Source organism: Leptodactylus fuscus, chromosome 2 (genome assembly GCF_031893055.1).
Source record: "Leptodactylus fuscus isolate aLepFus1 chromosome 2, aLepFus1.hap2, whole genome shotgun sequence".
In the NCBI taxonomy this organism is placed as follows: domain Eukaryota; kingdom Metazoa; phylum Chordata; class Amphibia; order Anura; family Leptodactylidae; genus Leptodactylus; species Leptodactylus fuscus.
In genome coordinates this window covers 133,924,861-133,942,611 of record NC_134266.1, presented here as the reverse complement: position 1 = coordinate 133,942,611, position 17,751 = coordinate 133,924,861, and the positions used below count along the sequence as shown (strand labels likewise).

Genomic DNA, 17,751 nt, shown 5'->3' with positions numbered 1-17,751 from the left:
GTCATTTTTGAAAAAATGGGCCTGTGTCTTTGTGGCAGTTTTTTGAAGTGTCCTTAAAGGATTAAGGTGCTGGTGCACAGTGTGATCCGAACAAAGGCGCTTACCAATAATGAGACCTGTACTATGCTATATGAAACAATGCATCATGTGAATAACTGGTACACTATGTACCTGCACCCAGAATGTTGGAACTGGTCCCAAAGCCCATTTTAATTCCGATAACATAATGCAGAACTCTAAGTACTCTATTGAGACCTACATTACAGGGACAATCTATCAACAGCAACTTCAGAATGGTTTTCACATAAGAATAGTAAAAACTGAAAAATGAGGGAAAATTGCAAAGGTCAGGGAATAATGGGCAAATCACAGTCCAGCAAATGTAAAATCAAATTCTAATAACTAACCAATGATAATAATGTAGGTGGAACATCAATCTAATTGCACAATACTGAAAGTGACCAGCGATTGCTGGACTAAAGCATGGGGAAGTCACTCACCATTGTCTTACTGCAGTTGTGTCAGCACTGATGTCATTTTGCATTAATGTTACACTAAGTGGGCATTATAGTGTATTGAAAATAGATTTCTCATCAATTTAAAATACCACAGAGACATTCGAGGGTGACTTGGTCCAGCGTAGCAAGAGTTAATCACCAATACTTATTCACTCACATTAATCTTCCTAAAACACTTAACTGATTTCTTTTCCTTTTACAGCAGCCTAAAACACGGGCCATAAAGATCCAGGGTTTATGAGTTGTGACATAAAACTGCAGGGCAGATTCATAAAAAGAGGGACGGAGAAAAACATAGCGTAGAGGAGAGAAACACAGACGTAAGAATTCAAGTAATGTTTCAAGGTTATCAACCACTGCAGGCTCAGAAGGCCTGGGAAGTAGAGAAGATGCAGAGGGCTGGGTCTAGTGCTGTAGTTTCAGGCTATTGGTATCATTTAATACATACGATTTGGTACCACATCACTGAAAAACCTCAACGTGTTTGGTTGTTTAATATTAAATGTGACTTATTTCAAAATGGCAAGCCATATTATATTTTTCTAGTTCAATTTCAAGTGGCTATGTTATTCAAGTGCCGGGCATTTAGGAAAATAAGTTTCAACACCTCGTGGACAAACCATAAGGTTATGTAAATCGAGTAAGTAGCAGGTGTCACTAAGATCAGGAAATGACCAATTCTTCAAGAACCTTGCTCCTATCTGTGGCATGTGGGAGGGACATAAAAGACAAACTTTTTTCATAAATGTCTCCTGTTTGTTGATGCGCCAGTTATCACCATTTGCTGTAAACTGAGAGGGACAGGACCCTTGAACTGAGAGACCTTTGTTTATTACTGTGGCAGATTACTATGCACCTAGGTTGAGATGTCAGCACTTTACAATGTTTTGTATCCCAGGGGTTGAGAGACCAATGACGAACTGGAATGACAGTAAAAGTTGTGTGGAGGCGAATCTCTGCATGGATGGATCATCTTGTTGGAAGAATAGCACATAGTGATCCATTCTGTACTGAAAATGAATTGGGATGTCACATCCCAAAACTAGGGTGGCAAAGAGTGTTGGTACAAACCATCAGAAGGTGTTTGCATGACACTGGGCTACAAGCTAGATGTCCCTCATGACCTTATGCACCTCAAAGGCTATCATGGTGGACAGCAAGACAGCAATGGAGGCTAGAATTGAGGTCTGCCCGCTTCAGCAATGAGTCGGATATCTGAAAATTGTGGAAATGCCATGAACAGGCCTTCATATGGTAATGTCACACCGATTCTACTCCCACTGTGTTTACCATAACGGACTCCCTATCTCAGTCCTTATCAGCCAAATTCAATTAACCGACTGATAACTGGAAGAGCCGAAGATAAACAGCTCAGAAATATCGGAGAACTTACCTCCCCCCTCCCCTATCTGAGAACAGGAGCTCCGTTACTTGTCTGTGGCAGAGACATAAACAGCTCAGAGCTGCTCCTAGCACACAGCCCCCCTCCCTCCTCCCTGAGGTCAGGCAGCTATGTCACTTGTGGACCAAGGGAGATAAGTTCAGCACCAGGCTCGTGGTTATGGAAACAGAGTATAAATAATGAAGTGAATGAATTAAGGTAGCAGCCAAACAAAGCAGTTTTGCTAAAACAATGTATTTAGGAAAAGTCTTTAGGAAATCCCCTTTAAGAAAGGCTATTCGTCTTCTCCGCGCCATCTTCTCCGCGCCATCTTCTTCAGGAATCTCGGGTCTCAGGCAGAGCCTACTGTGCATGCTCACAGGCCACAAGAAAATGGCCGCTTACTTATTGTGTAAGCGACCATTTTTCTTGCGGCCGTGGGCATGCGCAGTAGGCTTTGCCCGAGACTCAAGGCCTACAAGTTTCACCACCTGCGCTGGAAGAAGACACCGGAAGAGGACGTTCCTGAAGAAGATGGAGGCGTTGCTGGAGAGTTCTCTCGAAGCATTGGGGACTCCCCCAGTGCTGTTTGAGCACTTGGGACTGCCCCCAGTGCTGCGAGAAAAGTCATTTGCATACCGACGAAAACCAGGATTTCTACGGAATGGCAGCGTGGAGAAGACATCTAAAGGTAGGAGAAGAATAGCCTTTTCAAGGCTATTCCGACGTGTTAGTCACAACAAATTCCATCTGAATGATAGGATCCCCTAACAGCTAATGTTAAATTGAATTGTTTGTGGATCCAGTGAATTGCCATTTCTCTATTTTCTCTAGTCACAGGAGCTGTTTTTCAACAGGACATCAGCCTGCGTGACCTAAATGTACTACCATGGCCTGCACTGTCTCCAGACTTGTCTCCCATTGTGTGTATAAGAGAAGTCACTGGTTAGCAACTGCAATAAGAGCTGCCTGCAGCCAATTTTGATAACTTTCATGCACTCAGCATGGCAATCCGTAGAGAACCATTAACAATTGATAGCATGTCAAGGCATGTAAGTACATGTATCTCTGTACATTGTGCTAATACGCAATACTGAATAATTCAGAATGTTTTAAATATTTTGTTTCCATTTTGTTTCACCTCATTGAATATCATTAACATGTCTACTGATCAAGTTATTTCCATAATACAAAGAATATTCCTTCTTGGTGTTTCCATTTCTATGTTAGGAAGTGTATATGAACAGACTGTTTAAAGCGTATCCTGATGTTTCAGGATTAGTTGCTATAATGTATGTGCGCTCATAAGTATTTTTGGCCATGATATGACATGTATTCTGTATTTTACAGCATTTTTTTTCCTTTGCATACTCAGATGTCTCTAAGCTATTGGGTAGAAACTAGATGTTCTGGCATTCCTATATGCAGCACGTAGAAAAAAAGGAGATTCTTTTACCAGAAAGTTTCTATTGATGGATTTGATATATTGATAGGCTATCAATATGTGATATCTGGGGTAATACCAGAATGAGAACTAGGCAAAGAGAGAGCACACAGACCTAGTCTCAGGCATAAAATTCTGACTGTGTACAACAATGTGTAACTTTTGGTGAACCTGTGTCCCACATACTACTGTTTAGAAGAGTGGGCATAGTGCAGGACATAATAGGAGGGGGATTCTCTCAAGGCACGGCATATTTACCCTAATTTATACTAGATTCTTGTGTAAATTATGACTTAAATCGACACCAGCTCCTAACTCATGTGACTATGAGATTCCAGCACACAGAGGGCAGGAGTCCCTTAATAAATTAGGGTGTACCTTACTCCAGTTCAGGGGAGATCAAGACTCGCACAAGAAATGCCAGTCTTGAGAAATCTCTCCCCTTAATGCCCATGAGCTAGTTAACATATAAGGTCCAAAATAAGATAAAATCTCAACACACTGTTATATGAAAATCTGTATGGAAAGGATTTAAAGTGATAATATTTTTACCTTACAATTTTACTTCCAAATCTAACTATAACAACTCTTTCAGCTTTTTATGTTTACGTCTATGACTGTGACGTTTCGAAGCTTTCCTCTGAGCTTCTTCTTCAGATATAACTGAAGAAGCTGAAGAAGAAGCTCAGAGGAAAGCTTCGAAACGTCATATTCTGTCATCATTATGAGTTAGCCATTAAAAAAGGTATCACCTACTGAAGACTTGCAAAGTTTTTTTTGTTTTTTATATTTTATAACCACTGGCTAACACGGTACCAAAACAAACATTTTCCTTTTACGTCTATGACTATAATGGAAAAATCAGCTTACCTGAGCAGTGAGGTAGAAAGCCACTCCAGCGCCCATCCATCTGGCAAACGCGGGTAGCATTCCCAATAAGGGTTCGCTTGCCAAGGCAGCTATACTGGACTGCAGAACCCACTGTGTATCTTCTTCCAGAAACTTGGGCATTAGGGGGTACCCCAGGGGAACCACATGAGATCACTAGAGACCATAGATAAACAAAATACCCAGTTACAGAAATGTCTGAGTGATGGTAAAACAACATCCTTCCCAGATAAATTCTGTAGTACTACACTGTATCTGTAGTAACTATACCTTACATTTAGTTGAAAAGGTTACTTACAATGACAGCTGGGGAGATCTCGATCCCAAGTGCCATCTCCCTGGCATGAAAGAACATGTGTTCCCATCAAATAGTAACCATGGCTGCACTCATAGGAAACAGATGTGCCGAAGCTGAATCGATCTGGACCTCTCTGTAGAACTCTTCTGAGGCCATTCTCAACATGTCCAGGATCTGTACAGTTTAAGACTGGCAGAACAATAAATCACTCAATAAATTAACTATTCCAGGACCATAAGAAAAAAAATGAAAGTACATATATGACACTGGTACAAATACAATACTACTACTACAACCTTGTCCTTATGAGCATATAGTCTAAAAGGCTAAGCGGACTGAAGCAAAAGGTAACTATAGCACCCTACTTACTTCTGCATGTCGGCAGGATGTGACTCCATTGTCCATTGGCTTGGCACTGAGCTTGAGTTACCCCTTCTATGACATATCCAGGATTGCATGCAAACTTCACTATGTCATTCAGGTTAAACTGTGATCCCTGAGTTATTCCATTTCCAGGATTACCAGGATGTCCACATGTGATGGCTGTGATGGGCAAAGGAAATGTAAATGACACATAACAATTCTTTTTGTAGCTTTCCTCTCATCACTTTATGCTGCTGGCATTATTATTGGGCGATCAGATACCTGTGTCTGTATACAGTATACTGGGTAAAATATTGGTAGCATATGTTTACACTCAATAAAAAAAACTTGATTCACATACATAGGACATCTTACAGTCTGCATTCTCCCACCAACGGTTTTCTTGATGCTACATCTTGAGCTGCCTCAAGGTGCCTCATAGCAACAGTTATTAAAGAGACTTACCGTATTTTTTGGACTATAAGGCGCACCGGACTATAAGGCGCACCTGCAATAAAAGCCTGCTAAGGCATCTAGGTTCATATATAAGGCGCACCGGACTATAAGGCGCACTGGACTATAAGGCGCCTGTTGCTGCTTCTGTTCTGTGTGAGACACAGGGGACAGAAGCAGCAGCAGCTCCGGGAAATGATGCGCTCCCAGCTCTCCAGTGTGACACAAATTAGGTGGGGCTGCGGCCCAGGCCCCGCCCACACAACAGACTGCTGTGAAGAACACGTAAGGCAGCGAGGGGGCACGGCCAGCAGCCAACATGGCCGGACGCTGTCCTAACATCGCGCCACAGAGTGCAGCAGTCACGGAGCGGTCACTTCGGCGCGGCGGAGAGACCAGCGACAGCACGACCGGGACCCAACCAGTTGTATTGGGGAAGAGACAGCTTCAAATTGAGTTTCTGCAACTTCCATTAGAGGTAGGACAGATCCATATATAAGGCGCACTGGACTATAAGGCGCACTTGCAATTTCTGAGAAAATTCTAGTATTTTATGTGCACCTTATAGTCCGGAAAATACGGTATTAATGAACAATTTCTTACCTATACCTTAAATTATAGTAATGTGCGCTGTAGTTACAGCTTGAGACTGCACAGTAATCATTCACAATCACCAAGTACATATTTTGGCACCCTGCCAGTTTTATTGAAGGGATATAGTTTGTTATCAAATAGACTCTTGTGCTCTATATTCCTCCCAATATTTTTGGATTCAGGGACCCTTTATTTTACCTTAATACTTTTACAAGTGAAGATTTATTAATGCTATTCTTCCACTATTCGTCAGTGAAACGCATTTTGTCAATGTTGTACTTACGGACACAGATGGGGGATCGTTCTGACCATCGATGGTCCTGCTGACATATTCTGACTGATTTTCCTATCAATCTGAAGCCTGCATTGCATTGGTATACCACACTGTCTCGATAATTATAGTTCTGTCCATTAATGAAGCCATTAACTATAGGTTCTGGGGTCCCGCAGTGACCAGCTATGTTAAAGAAACAAATGTCAGTAGTCATTAGAGTGAAACATTAATAAATCAATACTTAGAAAGGTAATTCGTTAAAGGCCAAGACATACGACCATACTGTAAATGCTGGAACCTCCTATATTGTGGTGGAGCAATCTTCTTATGCATGCATTCATATAACCTGGCCACAATAATGAAATTATGGCTGGTTTCTGACAAGTGCCATACCATAGAAAGTTCATGCATTAATGGTTGTATCCATTTGAATCTGGACAAGACAAATTATTGTCACCACTGAGCTGATCAGAGAAAACCTTAAAACTTAGTACTTTGTATATTTTCAAATATGTTTAACTTTTATCTACAAATCTAAATATGGTTATGTTCAGAGGAATATCTCTGTAAGAGATACATCCATAATACATGGGTGACCTAAGTACCCGGAGTGAGAGATGCTTTTTGTCGATATTGAGTGTCCTAGCAGTGGACTTCTCTTTATGAATAACATATGCCCTAAACCACCACAAGGAAAAGGTATGTCTAATAATATTGGCTATAAGGTTAATAAGTGTAAAATATAACATGTTACAAAAGGTCTATACAATATTTTTTATATCCTCAAGTATTCCAAAATTTAGAAGCAATTTCCTGTTGCTACCTTGGAACAGCCAACACTATGACCAGATCTCCAATGACCAGATCTGTTTTTATACTTTGCATCTCTGAGAACTGTATTTTGTTATTTAAATCTGTAAATGGGCTGGAGGTCTGATAAGCTTCATAACTCATAAATGCTCTTACTAGGGTTGAAATGATCTTGAGATTTCAGGATCGTTTTTAAAATCTGATTTTCGATCATTTCCCAGCCGATCCCGATCGTGATTGTGAAATTTGCTCAATCGCCGATCGGGATCCGATCTTTCCCGATCCCTCAATCCTAGTTACTTTATATTTATGGAGTAGGGTTGAGCTGATCTTGTGATTTCAGGATCAATTTTAAAATCTGATTTTCGATCATTTTCCAGCTGATTCCGATCGCAATCATGAAATTTGTTCGATCGCCGATCGGGATCTGATCTTTCATGATCCCGATTGCTCAACCCTAGTTCTTACAGCTCCCAGCTCAGAATGTATCATTATATAATAGCTTTGTGCAGAGAACTGCTGAATGCTACTGGGGCTGGAAGCTGGACTCCCACCAATCTCAAGTTATAGTAGATGAGATCACAGATTAGTATGAGCACTACTAAATATTGATACTTACAAACTGAGTTTAAAAGATAAGACACCATAACCTAAATATAGGTCACTCATTTTTAGTATTGGTTAAGTATTTAATCATATTATTGTATACATTTTATTTTATGTACTTACCCAAGCACTTGACTTCTTGTCCACTCCACAACCCATTTGCCATACATTCTCGCACACGGGACCCCACCAGGGTGTAGCCACTATTACAGGCAAATATGGCAGTCGCCCCATATTGAGTCAACATTCCGATTTTATTTCCATTGGCGGGAGTTGGCAGGTCCCCACAGGAGATAACTGGAAAATACAAGTATTATAAGATTTAGCACATCAAAATGAAATATAACTGAGCCCTAGTTCAGAAATATTAGTTAAAATTCTTCTTTAATTACAATGAGATTGTAACAGGCTAAACTTTTTAAGGTTGTACCAACCAGCAAACCTTAGCATAGGCAATGTTAACCTTTTCTTAAGTACACAATACATGTCACACTGAACCATACAATATAGTTGTGTGTTTATAGGATGTTTTTCTTTTTTTAATAGATGTCAGACCTTGGAGCCATATTTGCAGCTTAAACAAATGTCTTGAAGAATATGACTGCACAATGTCGCAGTTTTTGATGCATCTAGTAGTGGTTCTAGTCAAATAATGAATCTTTTTAATATGCCAACCACATTCTCTTTACACACAACAAAGGAAATTGCTGCCTTCTATTAAATGTATCACTCTGTAATATGACATATGGGTCGCACAGTAATAGAATAGCTCAGTGTCAGCCATTGATATGGTAACTAAGCATCACTCTGGAATATGAAAGCTCAGCATCAGGCACTACTGTGACTGTTTTGCTACTATTCATGTTCTGAATAGCTCAAAATGATCTAGTGATAGAAAAGCACAGAGTGTCTCCACACTCTCAATGACACAATATCCTAGTGCTTCATATCAAGTAATGGTAGTAGATTTTAGCATGTCTCACTGTTGCAGGTTGGCACATTCTCTCCCACACTCCATGATCCATTGGCTTGACAGCGAATAATGCGATGTCCCATGTAGTAATAGCCAGGGTCACAGATTAACATGAGCTCTGCTCCATACTGATACTGAGTTTTATGGATAAGACGCCAGCGGCCATGTTCTGTATTTAAACTGTTGATTTCTGGACATGTGACAGCTGAGAAACAGAGAGTGAAGACATAAGATAAAGTCAAGTATTCACAACTTTACCAACATGTGTGTGCACTGGCATACTCACCTACACATTGTGGAGGGTTGTTGCCATTGCTCCAGTGCCCAGAAGATAGACACTCTGCAACAGCATCTTCAGCATTCAAAAGATTATGTCCTTCATTACATTCATACAGAGCTTTGGTGCCTACAGTGTACTCCTTGCCAAATACTGCCCCATTCTTGGGAGCAGCTGGGACTCCACAAAACATAGCTGTAGAGAAAGGAGGTATAGGAGGTACATGGTCATAATTCAGAACAAAATTCATAACATTGCACACTGTAGGTAAACATGTAAATTAAAGGGATTCTCCAGTTCTTGATACTGATGATCTATCCTTAGGTCATAATTATCACATTGATTGGAGTCGGACACCCAGCACTCCCTTTGATAAGAATGGTACTGTACATTGTTTGTGGCTGTGCCATGCTATTGCAGTTCAGCTCCCATTTATTTGAAATAGCACAACATAGCCACTGCTTAGTGTGAGGATCCTCATCCATTAGTCAGAATGGAAAATGTCTCCCGCTTTGTATTATGCAGAAGATCAATTCATTGGAATAGGCACTGTGTAATGCTTAAAGGCGTTTTACCACTAACAACTGACCACTGGGACCCAAGGCAATCACATTAAGGGTGCATTCACACGATGTCTTTTGGCACGTAATGTGCCACGTAGACGCTGCAGGATCTTTTGCGGGCCGTATACGCTCCTATTGTTTTCAGTGGGAGCCAGTACAGTATACGCGGTGCTATTTTGCGGCGGCCGCAAAATAGCACCACATATGCGGTACCGGCTCCCATTGTGTGCCAAAATACATTGTGTGAACCCGGCCTAAGGGAGTTTCTTGAGTCCCCAGTGTGAAAGGAGCAGTGGGGGGAATGTATGGGCAGTGCTCCATTCACTTCTATGGGACACTCAACGATACAGTAGCCAAAAACAGCACTCCAGTAGTCCCACAGATACGTAAGGAGCATTTTCTCTCTATTCATTCAGGGACTTAAGGATCTCAATTCTTGTGATCACTGAGGGGATGGCATGGTAGAACTCCCAGCAATCCAACACTTATCCCCATTCATGTGTTACTTGGAAAAGCAGCTTTAAATTTTCCCACGGGAAAAATTTAGTTTACAGATTTCTCCACAGATTACAGGTCATTGTGAGGCAACATGGTGGCTCAGTGGTTAGCACTACAGCCTTGCACCGTTGGAGTTCTGGGTTCAAATCCCACCAGGAACAACATCTGCAAGGAGTTTGTATGTTCTCCCCGTGTTTGTGTGGATTTCCTCCCATTCTACAAAGACATACTGAAAAAAAAAAGTACATTGTTATCCGTATATGGGGCTCACAATCTACATTAGAGGACTCTAGTAGGTGGACTCTTTGTTTAGCTTATTGTCAAGGGACCTGTCTGTCAAATAAGAAAAAACTATTTAATGGAAAAACTACTACTTATATTCTGGTGTTTTCTATATGTCTAGACATATTTTTCTAGTAGAATGACCATCCCATTTGGACCTGGTGTAATGTCTCTGCCTGTTCAGGTCTCTGCGCCACCCTCCGCTCACACACTGTGGCGCAGGAGGCGTGTTCAGTATGATTCCTTGCTTAGAGTTTTTGTTGTTCTGTCTGAACCCTGCTCTATTACCTCTCCTCTGTAATTGAATTTCCACCACATCCATCTCTTGCACCTTGTTTTGCTCTGTTCATCAAATAGTTACTCTTAGCCTTGCCTGTGTGATTGACAGCCTATCTACCAAACAAGTCTGGGCCAGACTACCTATAAACAGGTCATCTGCTCACACATGGCTGCTGGGTATTGAGACTCTGTCCTGTGACTTTGTCCCTGCTAAGCTCCTAAGGGGCTAGGTCAAGTTTTGACTCACTGTCACTGTCTTTACCTTCTTCCATTCTTCCAGCAGCAGCACTAGGGATTTGCACACCTAGCAATTCCCTTACACCTGGTCATTCTGGACATAGCATTATCCCATTGCAGAAAATTCAAACTGCGTTATTTATAGGTTTTCATATAATAAAGCCATTACAGATAATGAGTTAAACAGAAAAATCAAATAAAGTATGGGATCGCTGCATTGGTTCATTAATCGAAGCTAAATAAATTATGGTAGTTGTGGTGGTTTTCAGCTCACTTCACTTGCTTAACACTATACTGTACATGAAGAAATTCAATAATGTTGTCCAGAAGACTAAAATAATATACCTACCTTATTATTTCTTTGCTGCAACAGGTTAAATCCTCCAACATTTCTGCTTTGCATGCTTACTGCCATGTGCACAATTCAGGCACACTACAATGATGTCTGGACTACAGTGATGCCATACAACACTAGTGAAATTCTAATGTATATTCTAATTTGAACATTTAGTTGTTTTTTTTTTTTTTTTCATATCCCCGGAGAATCCTTGTAATAGTTACACAGTTATACCTTAAAATGCATTGCACATGGTACCATGACCTGATTCATCATAAAATAATTCTTAAAAGATAATATAGAATTAAAACCTGCATTAAATCTTAACATGTCTCTCCACATGACAACATATTTGATATGATCTGTATTTACAACCTATTCATCAAACAGAAGTGACATTGTGGAAGGAAAGAAGAACCAAGAGAAAGTCTTTTACATAGTTCTCAGCATTCTGTAGCCTTTAGCTTCAGAATTCAATTGCAATGCCTGTCTGATTTTCAGAAAATTAACTATGTACGGAAAGGTGAATTAAGTGCAAGCACAGCTCAAAGAGGCCAACACTCAATTATTGTTTCAGAGTGTGGCAGCTCCTCCAGGCCTGGCCGGGTAACAAGAAGCCAGGCAGCTCGTGGTGGCAGGTAATTTAGTGGCTGGACCGGAGAAGGGGGACACCTCATGCCTCCAGTTGAAATGATAATTATGACAGTGTCAGGCTGGCTGGGAGGGAAGCTGAGGGAGCTCTCAGTCTAGACTGCAAAGTGTGCAGAATTCCAATGCAATAAGTGGCAGAGTGACAAGAACAAGTGTTAAACAATCTCCACCTTGAAAATAGGTAGTAAGCAGCAAAGCTGACAACTGTTTGGCATTTTGATACCTACTAGTCTCATAATTTTTCGGATCATAATATATTACTCTTTTTAATTAGGATTTATTTAGAATCTATTAAAAAATTCATTGTATTTTAATCAATATAAAAAAGCATAGTAGGCGATAAAAAAAATACATAACTGCAACATACCTTTTACATATAGTCATAGCAAAAACAAAGTACACTATCTTTAAAAAAATAAAAATAAAATATATATATATATATATATATATATATATATATTATATATATAATTTGTGTTTTTTTCACATATCAGTTCATCTGGTTCTTAAAGAGGACCTTTCATCAGATTGGGCACAGGCAGTTCAATATACTGCTGGAAAGCTGACAGTGCGCTGAAGTCAGCACACTATCGGCTTTCCTGATCTGTGCCCCGGGTAAAGCGCTATCGGTCCCGGTACCGTAGCGCTTTACAGTCAGAAGGGCGTTTCTGACTGTAAAGGCTATTCTTCTCCTACCTTTCGTTGTCTTCTCCGCTCCGCCATTTGCCTGAAATCCTGGTTTTTGTCGGTATGCAAATGAGTTATCTCGCAGCACTGGGGGCGGGCCCCAGCACTCAAACAGCACTGGAGGCGTCCCCAATGCTGCGAGAGAACTCTCTCCAAGGCCGCCCCCATCTTCGTCAGCAACGGCCTCTTCACCTTCTTCTTCCGGCATGCAGTGGGTCAAAATTCAACGCATGCGCAAGTCGGCTCTGCCAGCGGGCCTCGGGCAGAGCCGACTTCACATGTGGGTGGCCATTTTTTTGTGGCCGCTTAGGTGAGCATGCACAGTACAGTGGCCATATTCCAACGTGTCAGTGAGAAAAAAAGGCGTTTGAATGATAGGATCCCTTTAATATAAACTACCAATATCACTACACTGTCATGGCAGCCAGCCTCAGAACTCAGTGTCATCCCTGAGTGGTAAGAAATGTCCTGCTTTCACAGTACAAGAATTTAGAAGTGTAATTTCAGAGGGATGTTCCTCACCACCACTGATGATGCTGAGCTGTGAGGCTAGAACCTCTGATAGTGCAGTGATATCAAAAGCCAATAATGGCTAATGGCACCAATAACTCTAGAACTGGGACAGATACCTGCAAAACTGAAAGTGTGATGAGTTCAGCGCATTGTCAGCTTTGCAACGGTTATATAACATGCCCTATTTTAGAATACATGAAAGATCCTCTTAAAGTACATTCTAACTGCTTTCATAGGAATTAAGAGGGTCCTTGTAATTGAAAGCCTTTGACTAATTGACCAACAGCAAATGTAATAGCTTTGGCAGTTTGCTGGTCTGGATCATTCAGGTGTGTGTTAACACAATGCCAATGAGGAAAGACAGCAGTAATGATCTTACACTAAGTTCACATCTGTGTTATGGTCTCCATCATTCGGGCCTGCTGGGGAACCCGAATGATGGAGAGGTGGGCTGCTGTTTCTGTGATTACACACGGATCCTAGCAGACTTCATTGACTAACAGTTCTCCATGCAAGACTTTTCTATCTGCCGATTTTCAGCGGTTTCCTCAATGGGACCTCCACCGGAGACTCTGGCACAGATAAGAATCCAGCCTTACCGAAGCAATTGTTGCTTCATATCAATTGGGATGGCTCTACACTGAGAAAGAGAATTCACAAGTCGATAACATTTAAGACAGTTGATGCTGTAAATTCACCTCAAGATCAAAATGTGCAATGTTCAGAAAAAATTGTAAAAACCCAAGAGCCACATCTAATAATCTACAAACCTCAGTTAGCATGTCAAAGTTTTAAGTTCATGACAGTATAATCAGGAAAAAGGCAGAACAAGCGTAGCTTGCATAACTGCTCTCAGACCACTCATTGACTATTTCTATCCTGTATGTCCTTGCAGTATTAAGCAGAGGCACAAAATCATGCTGCTGCATAAGCAAGAAGCTTACTACAGCTGGAACTTCTGGGGATGCAGGGATGCAGGGATGCAGGGATGCTTTATTATATTAGATATTTCACGAAAACTTGATCACTGGACTTTAAAGAGATTTGTGGCCGATTCAGAGTTCAGATGGGTAAGGCAAAATGACAGAAGTTTTCGGCCAGGCAAATTCATCAGCTGCTGCTGAAATACCATTACAAAACAGCAAACAGGTATTTAAAGCTGCTGTTGCCTGTGGAATCCCATGAACCTCAAGGTGTCAGATCCTCCAGAGGCCTGCAGTTGTGCATAAAACTATTTGACTATCCTTGAACTGTGATTACAAGCAGACACATTTGAAGATGGCACAGACATATATGAAAAAAAATTAGACAGTCTTGTTTACTGATGAGTGCTGTGTAACTCTGGATGATCCAGGAGGTTGGTGGATGGCCACCATGTCTCAGCAAGGCTGTTACATCAGGAAGAAGGTGGCAAAGTCATGTTTTGGGATTGGGAGATAGATGGTTCCTTTAAAGGTTTTTAATTTATGAAAAAAATTTATCATTGGGAAATTTGTCCAATAGAATGTGGTTGACACTCTAACAGTTGAAAATTTTAAAATTGAGATTCATCTGAGGTTGTATTTACCTAATTTTAAGACTTTGTAAGCACCGTATGTTTTTTTTAATTATGTCCTGATAGATAAAACCATAGAATGCAAGGGGTTCTACTTTGTTTTTCTCATGACTCTATATTTTAGTGTACTGGCATAAGCAATGTCATGGTACATTCCCTGATTTCCTCTTATTTTTTTAATCACAAGTTTAGAATTGGTTAATTTGATATTCTAAATGATGTAATGTGGTAAGAGGTAAGTTGATGATATTGCACACTTTATCATTTTTGGTTACAGTACTTAAAGAGATTCATCTTGTGTTTAGTCTCCATCTACATTGTTATTTGGTGGGGAGTATCATTCCCGTTAAGGGCAAAGGCATTCTTTTAATGTCAGGTCTCATAGGGGTGACAGCGGACGGCATAGGCTACCATCTTCTATTGGGCTACATGGGGTTTTCTGGTGCAGGCAAAAATCAAGGGTGTGAGTAGACACTGCTTATACGAATCTCCTCGCCTAGTGTGCCAGACTAACCCTATCAGTCTTATGTGTGTTATCTTCTGCAATAAAAAAAAACAAAAGAAAAGGAGCATAGAAAAACATATGTGAAAACAGCATTATCACACAAAATATTCATAGTATACTATGACTGCAGCTGTCAAAAATATTATTAGCCTAAACAAATATCACTTTCCTTTTCCAGTACAATTCTGGAATTATTTAACAAAAGGTGAAATAAGGCTTTCAGCATGGACTGCTATGTTAAGCATTAATGTAGTATTGTTCTCATAGACTTACCCTGACATAGAGGCACCTCTGAGTTCCAGTCATAATAGCCTTGAGGACGACGTAGGCATGTAGCTGAGTTAATTCCGATGAGCCGATAGCCAGGATTGCAAGTGAAGCGCACAACTCCTCCAGGGGGATTGATAACAGGACCCAATACAGAACCATGGAGAGGAGGACGAGGGAGACTGCAGTAGGCAGCTAGCACATACAAAAGGAAGCATACATGACTTATAAGGATGCTGGAAGGTCATTGTTCACTACTAAAGCAATAGGTTGCCCATTTTTTGCTGGCAGTGAAAAGAAATTTTTTTATGCCTGAATCAGCAGAATTGCAGTGATGTTCTGATGTGGAATATGCTTATACAGTAGTACATTAAAGTACAAGCATTGTAATAAGTAACAACGTATCATCATAGGCTTCTAGTAGTCTGTGAAATGGTCAATGAAATCTTAAACTTCCCTCATCCACCATATTATGGTAATAATATTTGCCTAAAGCAAAAAATCTATATTTCCATCTACAGGATCAAAGGGAAGCAACATTAGACAAAACAGGAAGCATATAAAAACAAATGGATAAACACCTTTTAAATGTGCATTAAAAATAAGTCAAACATAACCTTAATGGCAAGTTTAGTTTTTCTATTCTTTTTTCTATTTCTACATTAACCCTTTAATGTTTTGCGGCATTAATGCTACCAAATTTTTCATATATTTAATCTCCACCATCCAAAATTCTGAAGTTTTCTATTTTACTGTTGACATAGCCATTTGAGGGCTTATTCTTTGCACATCACACAAGTTGTACTTTTTAGTTGGCACCATTTTGGAGCACATATAATGTTTGGGTTAGGTTTTATTAATGTTTTTGAAGGGTTAATGTGAAAAATCAATTGAAAAAACATTGTTTTTGGAATTTTGTGTTAGACAATCACTCTGTAAATGACATGGCAACTTTGTCTGATAAGCTGATGACATATTTATATCTGTTACGCCATTACTGCTTTTATTACATAAAACATCAAATTAGACAATTTTGGGGGGGGTGGAACCATGTTCTAACGTTCATAATGTTTTGTTATTTTTTTTGTTGACAGAGTTATTGGTGAGGTGAGTTGTAATTTTTATTTTGTTCCATTGTACAACTTATTGATAAGTTTTTTTATTGCTATTTTGGTTAAGCAGAGGTAAATAAAATACATTAATTTGCACAATGCTTTTTTATTTTTATTATTAGGCGTTCACTATACTGGATAAATAATATTATTTAACATTATTCATAATTACATTTGGATAGTATGAACTTGGATAGCATACACACATGGCAAAGCCTGATACGTTTAATTTTTTGGTTTACATTACCGTATCGTATACTCGAGTATAAGCCGACCAGAATATAAGCCGACCCCCCCTAATTTTACCACAAAAAACTGGGAAAACTTATTGACTTGAGTATAAGCCTATGGGGAAATGCAGCAGCTACTGGAAAATTTCAAAAATTCAAATGGTCTCAGTTTTTGGGTGCAGTAGATGATGGCTGCTGGGAAAGGGGAGGGGGTGTTTTGGTTGTCTGTCTGCCCCTTCCCTGAGCTTGAGGACTGTTTTTTTTTTCCCCCACTTGGAATTCAGCCTGGCTGAATATAGGGTATCTGCAGTGCTCCTATTAACCCCTTCCCGACGGAATATGAGCAGTGCAGATACCCTATACTTAGCCTGGATGTAGTCAGGCTGAATTCCAAGTTGGGTGGGGGGGGGAGAAACTCAGTCTCGGGGAAGGGGCAGTTAGACAACTTTTTTTTCCCGCTACGGCATTTACCGATTTACCGCACAGGAAAAATATATACTGTGTTTCACAGTGTTAGTATTATATGTGTTCTAGGGAAAGGGGGAAGATTTGAATTTTTAATACTTTTTATTTACTAATACTTTACGCCTCCTCCCCTCCTGATAATACTTGTCTATGGATGAGCAGTGTGAACCGAGGGAGCCGCTCACACAGCACAGTGCTATAGACGCTGCTGTGGAGAAGGATGTTCCTGACAGACTGTCAGGAACGCCCTTCTGACTGTAAAGAGCTACGGTACCAGCACCAATAGCTCTTCACCCGGGGCACAGATTGTGAAAGCCAACAGTGCGCCGATTTCAGCGCACTGTCAGCTTTCCATCTGTATATAAAACTGCCTGTGCCCCACACCATGAAAGGTCCTCTTTAAGCTCCTGTGCCTATTACAGCTCTGTGATGTACTATTATAGTGCTGAGCGTTAACTATATGTTCAGAATGATGTAAGTTGAAGTAAATGGGGGCCTCACAACATCTGTCTGGGAAAAGATGGATTGGGCCTGTTATATTTAAGTTCAAGTGTGCATGTGTATGGGAGAGTACTGAGGAATAAATGTTGAAGGTGCTTCTTTTTGCTGTTTTTCACTTGGAGAACATATTATAAAACTCTACCTACCAATCAAAATTCTTCATCCTGTCCTAATTCTATGCTTGCCTATA

The 17,751-nt window shown here is 40.3% G+C and overlaps 1 protein-coding gene across 2 annotated transcripts in view; it reads right to left on the bottom strand.

The window, feature by feature from the left end:
- CSMD2 (CUB and Sushi multiple domains 2) overlaps nt 1-17,751 on the bottom strand; it is an 801,202-nt gene that overhangs the window by 31,754 nt on the left and 751,697 nt on the right. For both annotated transcript variants that reach the window (XM_075264669.1, XM_075264670.1), the window contains 8 exons: nt 15,260-15,448; nt 8,889-9,074; nt 8,613-8,807; nt 7,753-7,926; nt 6,223-6,396; nt 4,899-5,072; nt 4,530-4,718; nt 4,214-4,387 (listed from right to left, as the gene is read on the bottom strand). In XM_075264669.1, the coding sequence (XP_075120770.1) occupies nt 4,214-4,387; nt 4,530-4,718; nt 4,899-5,072; nt 6,223-6,396; nt 7,753-7,926; nt 8,613-8,807; nt 8,889-9,074; nt 15,260-15,448 (1,455 nt within the window). The remainder of the gene's footprint in view (nt 1-4,213; nt 4,388-4,529; nt 4,719-4,898; nt 5,073-6,222; nt 6,397-7,752; nt 7,927-8,612; nt 8,808-8,888; nt 9,075-15,259; nt 15,449-17,751) is intronic.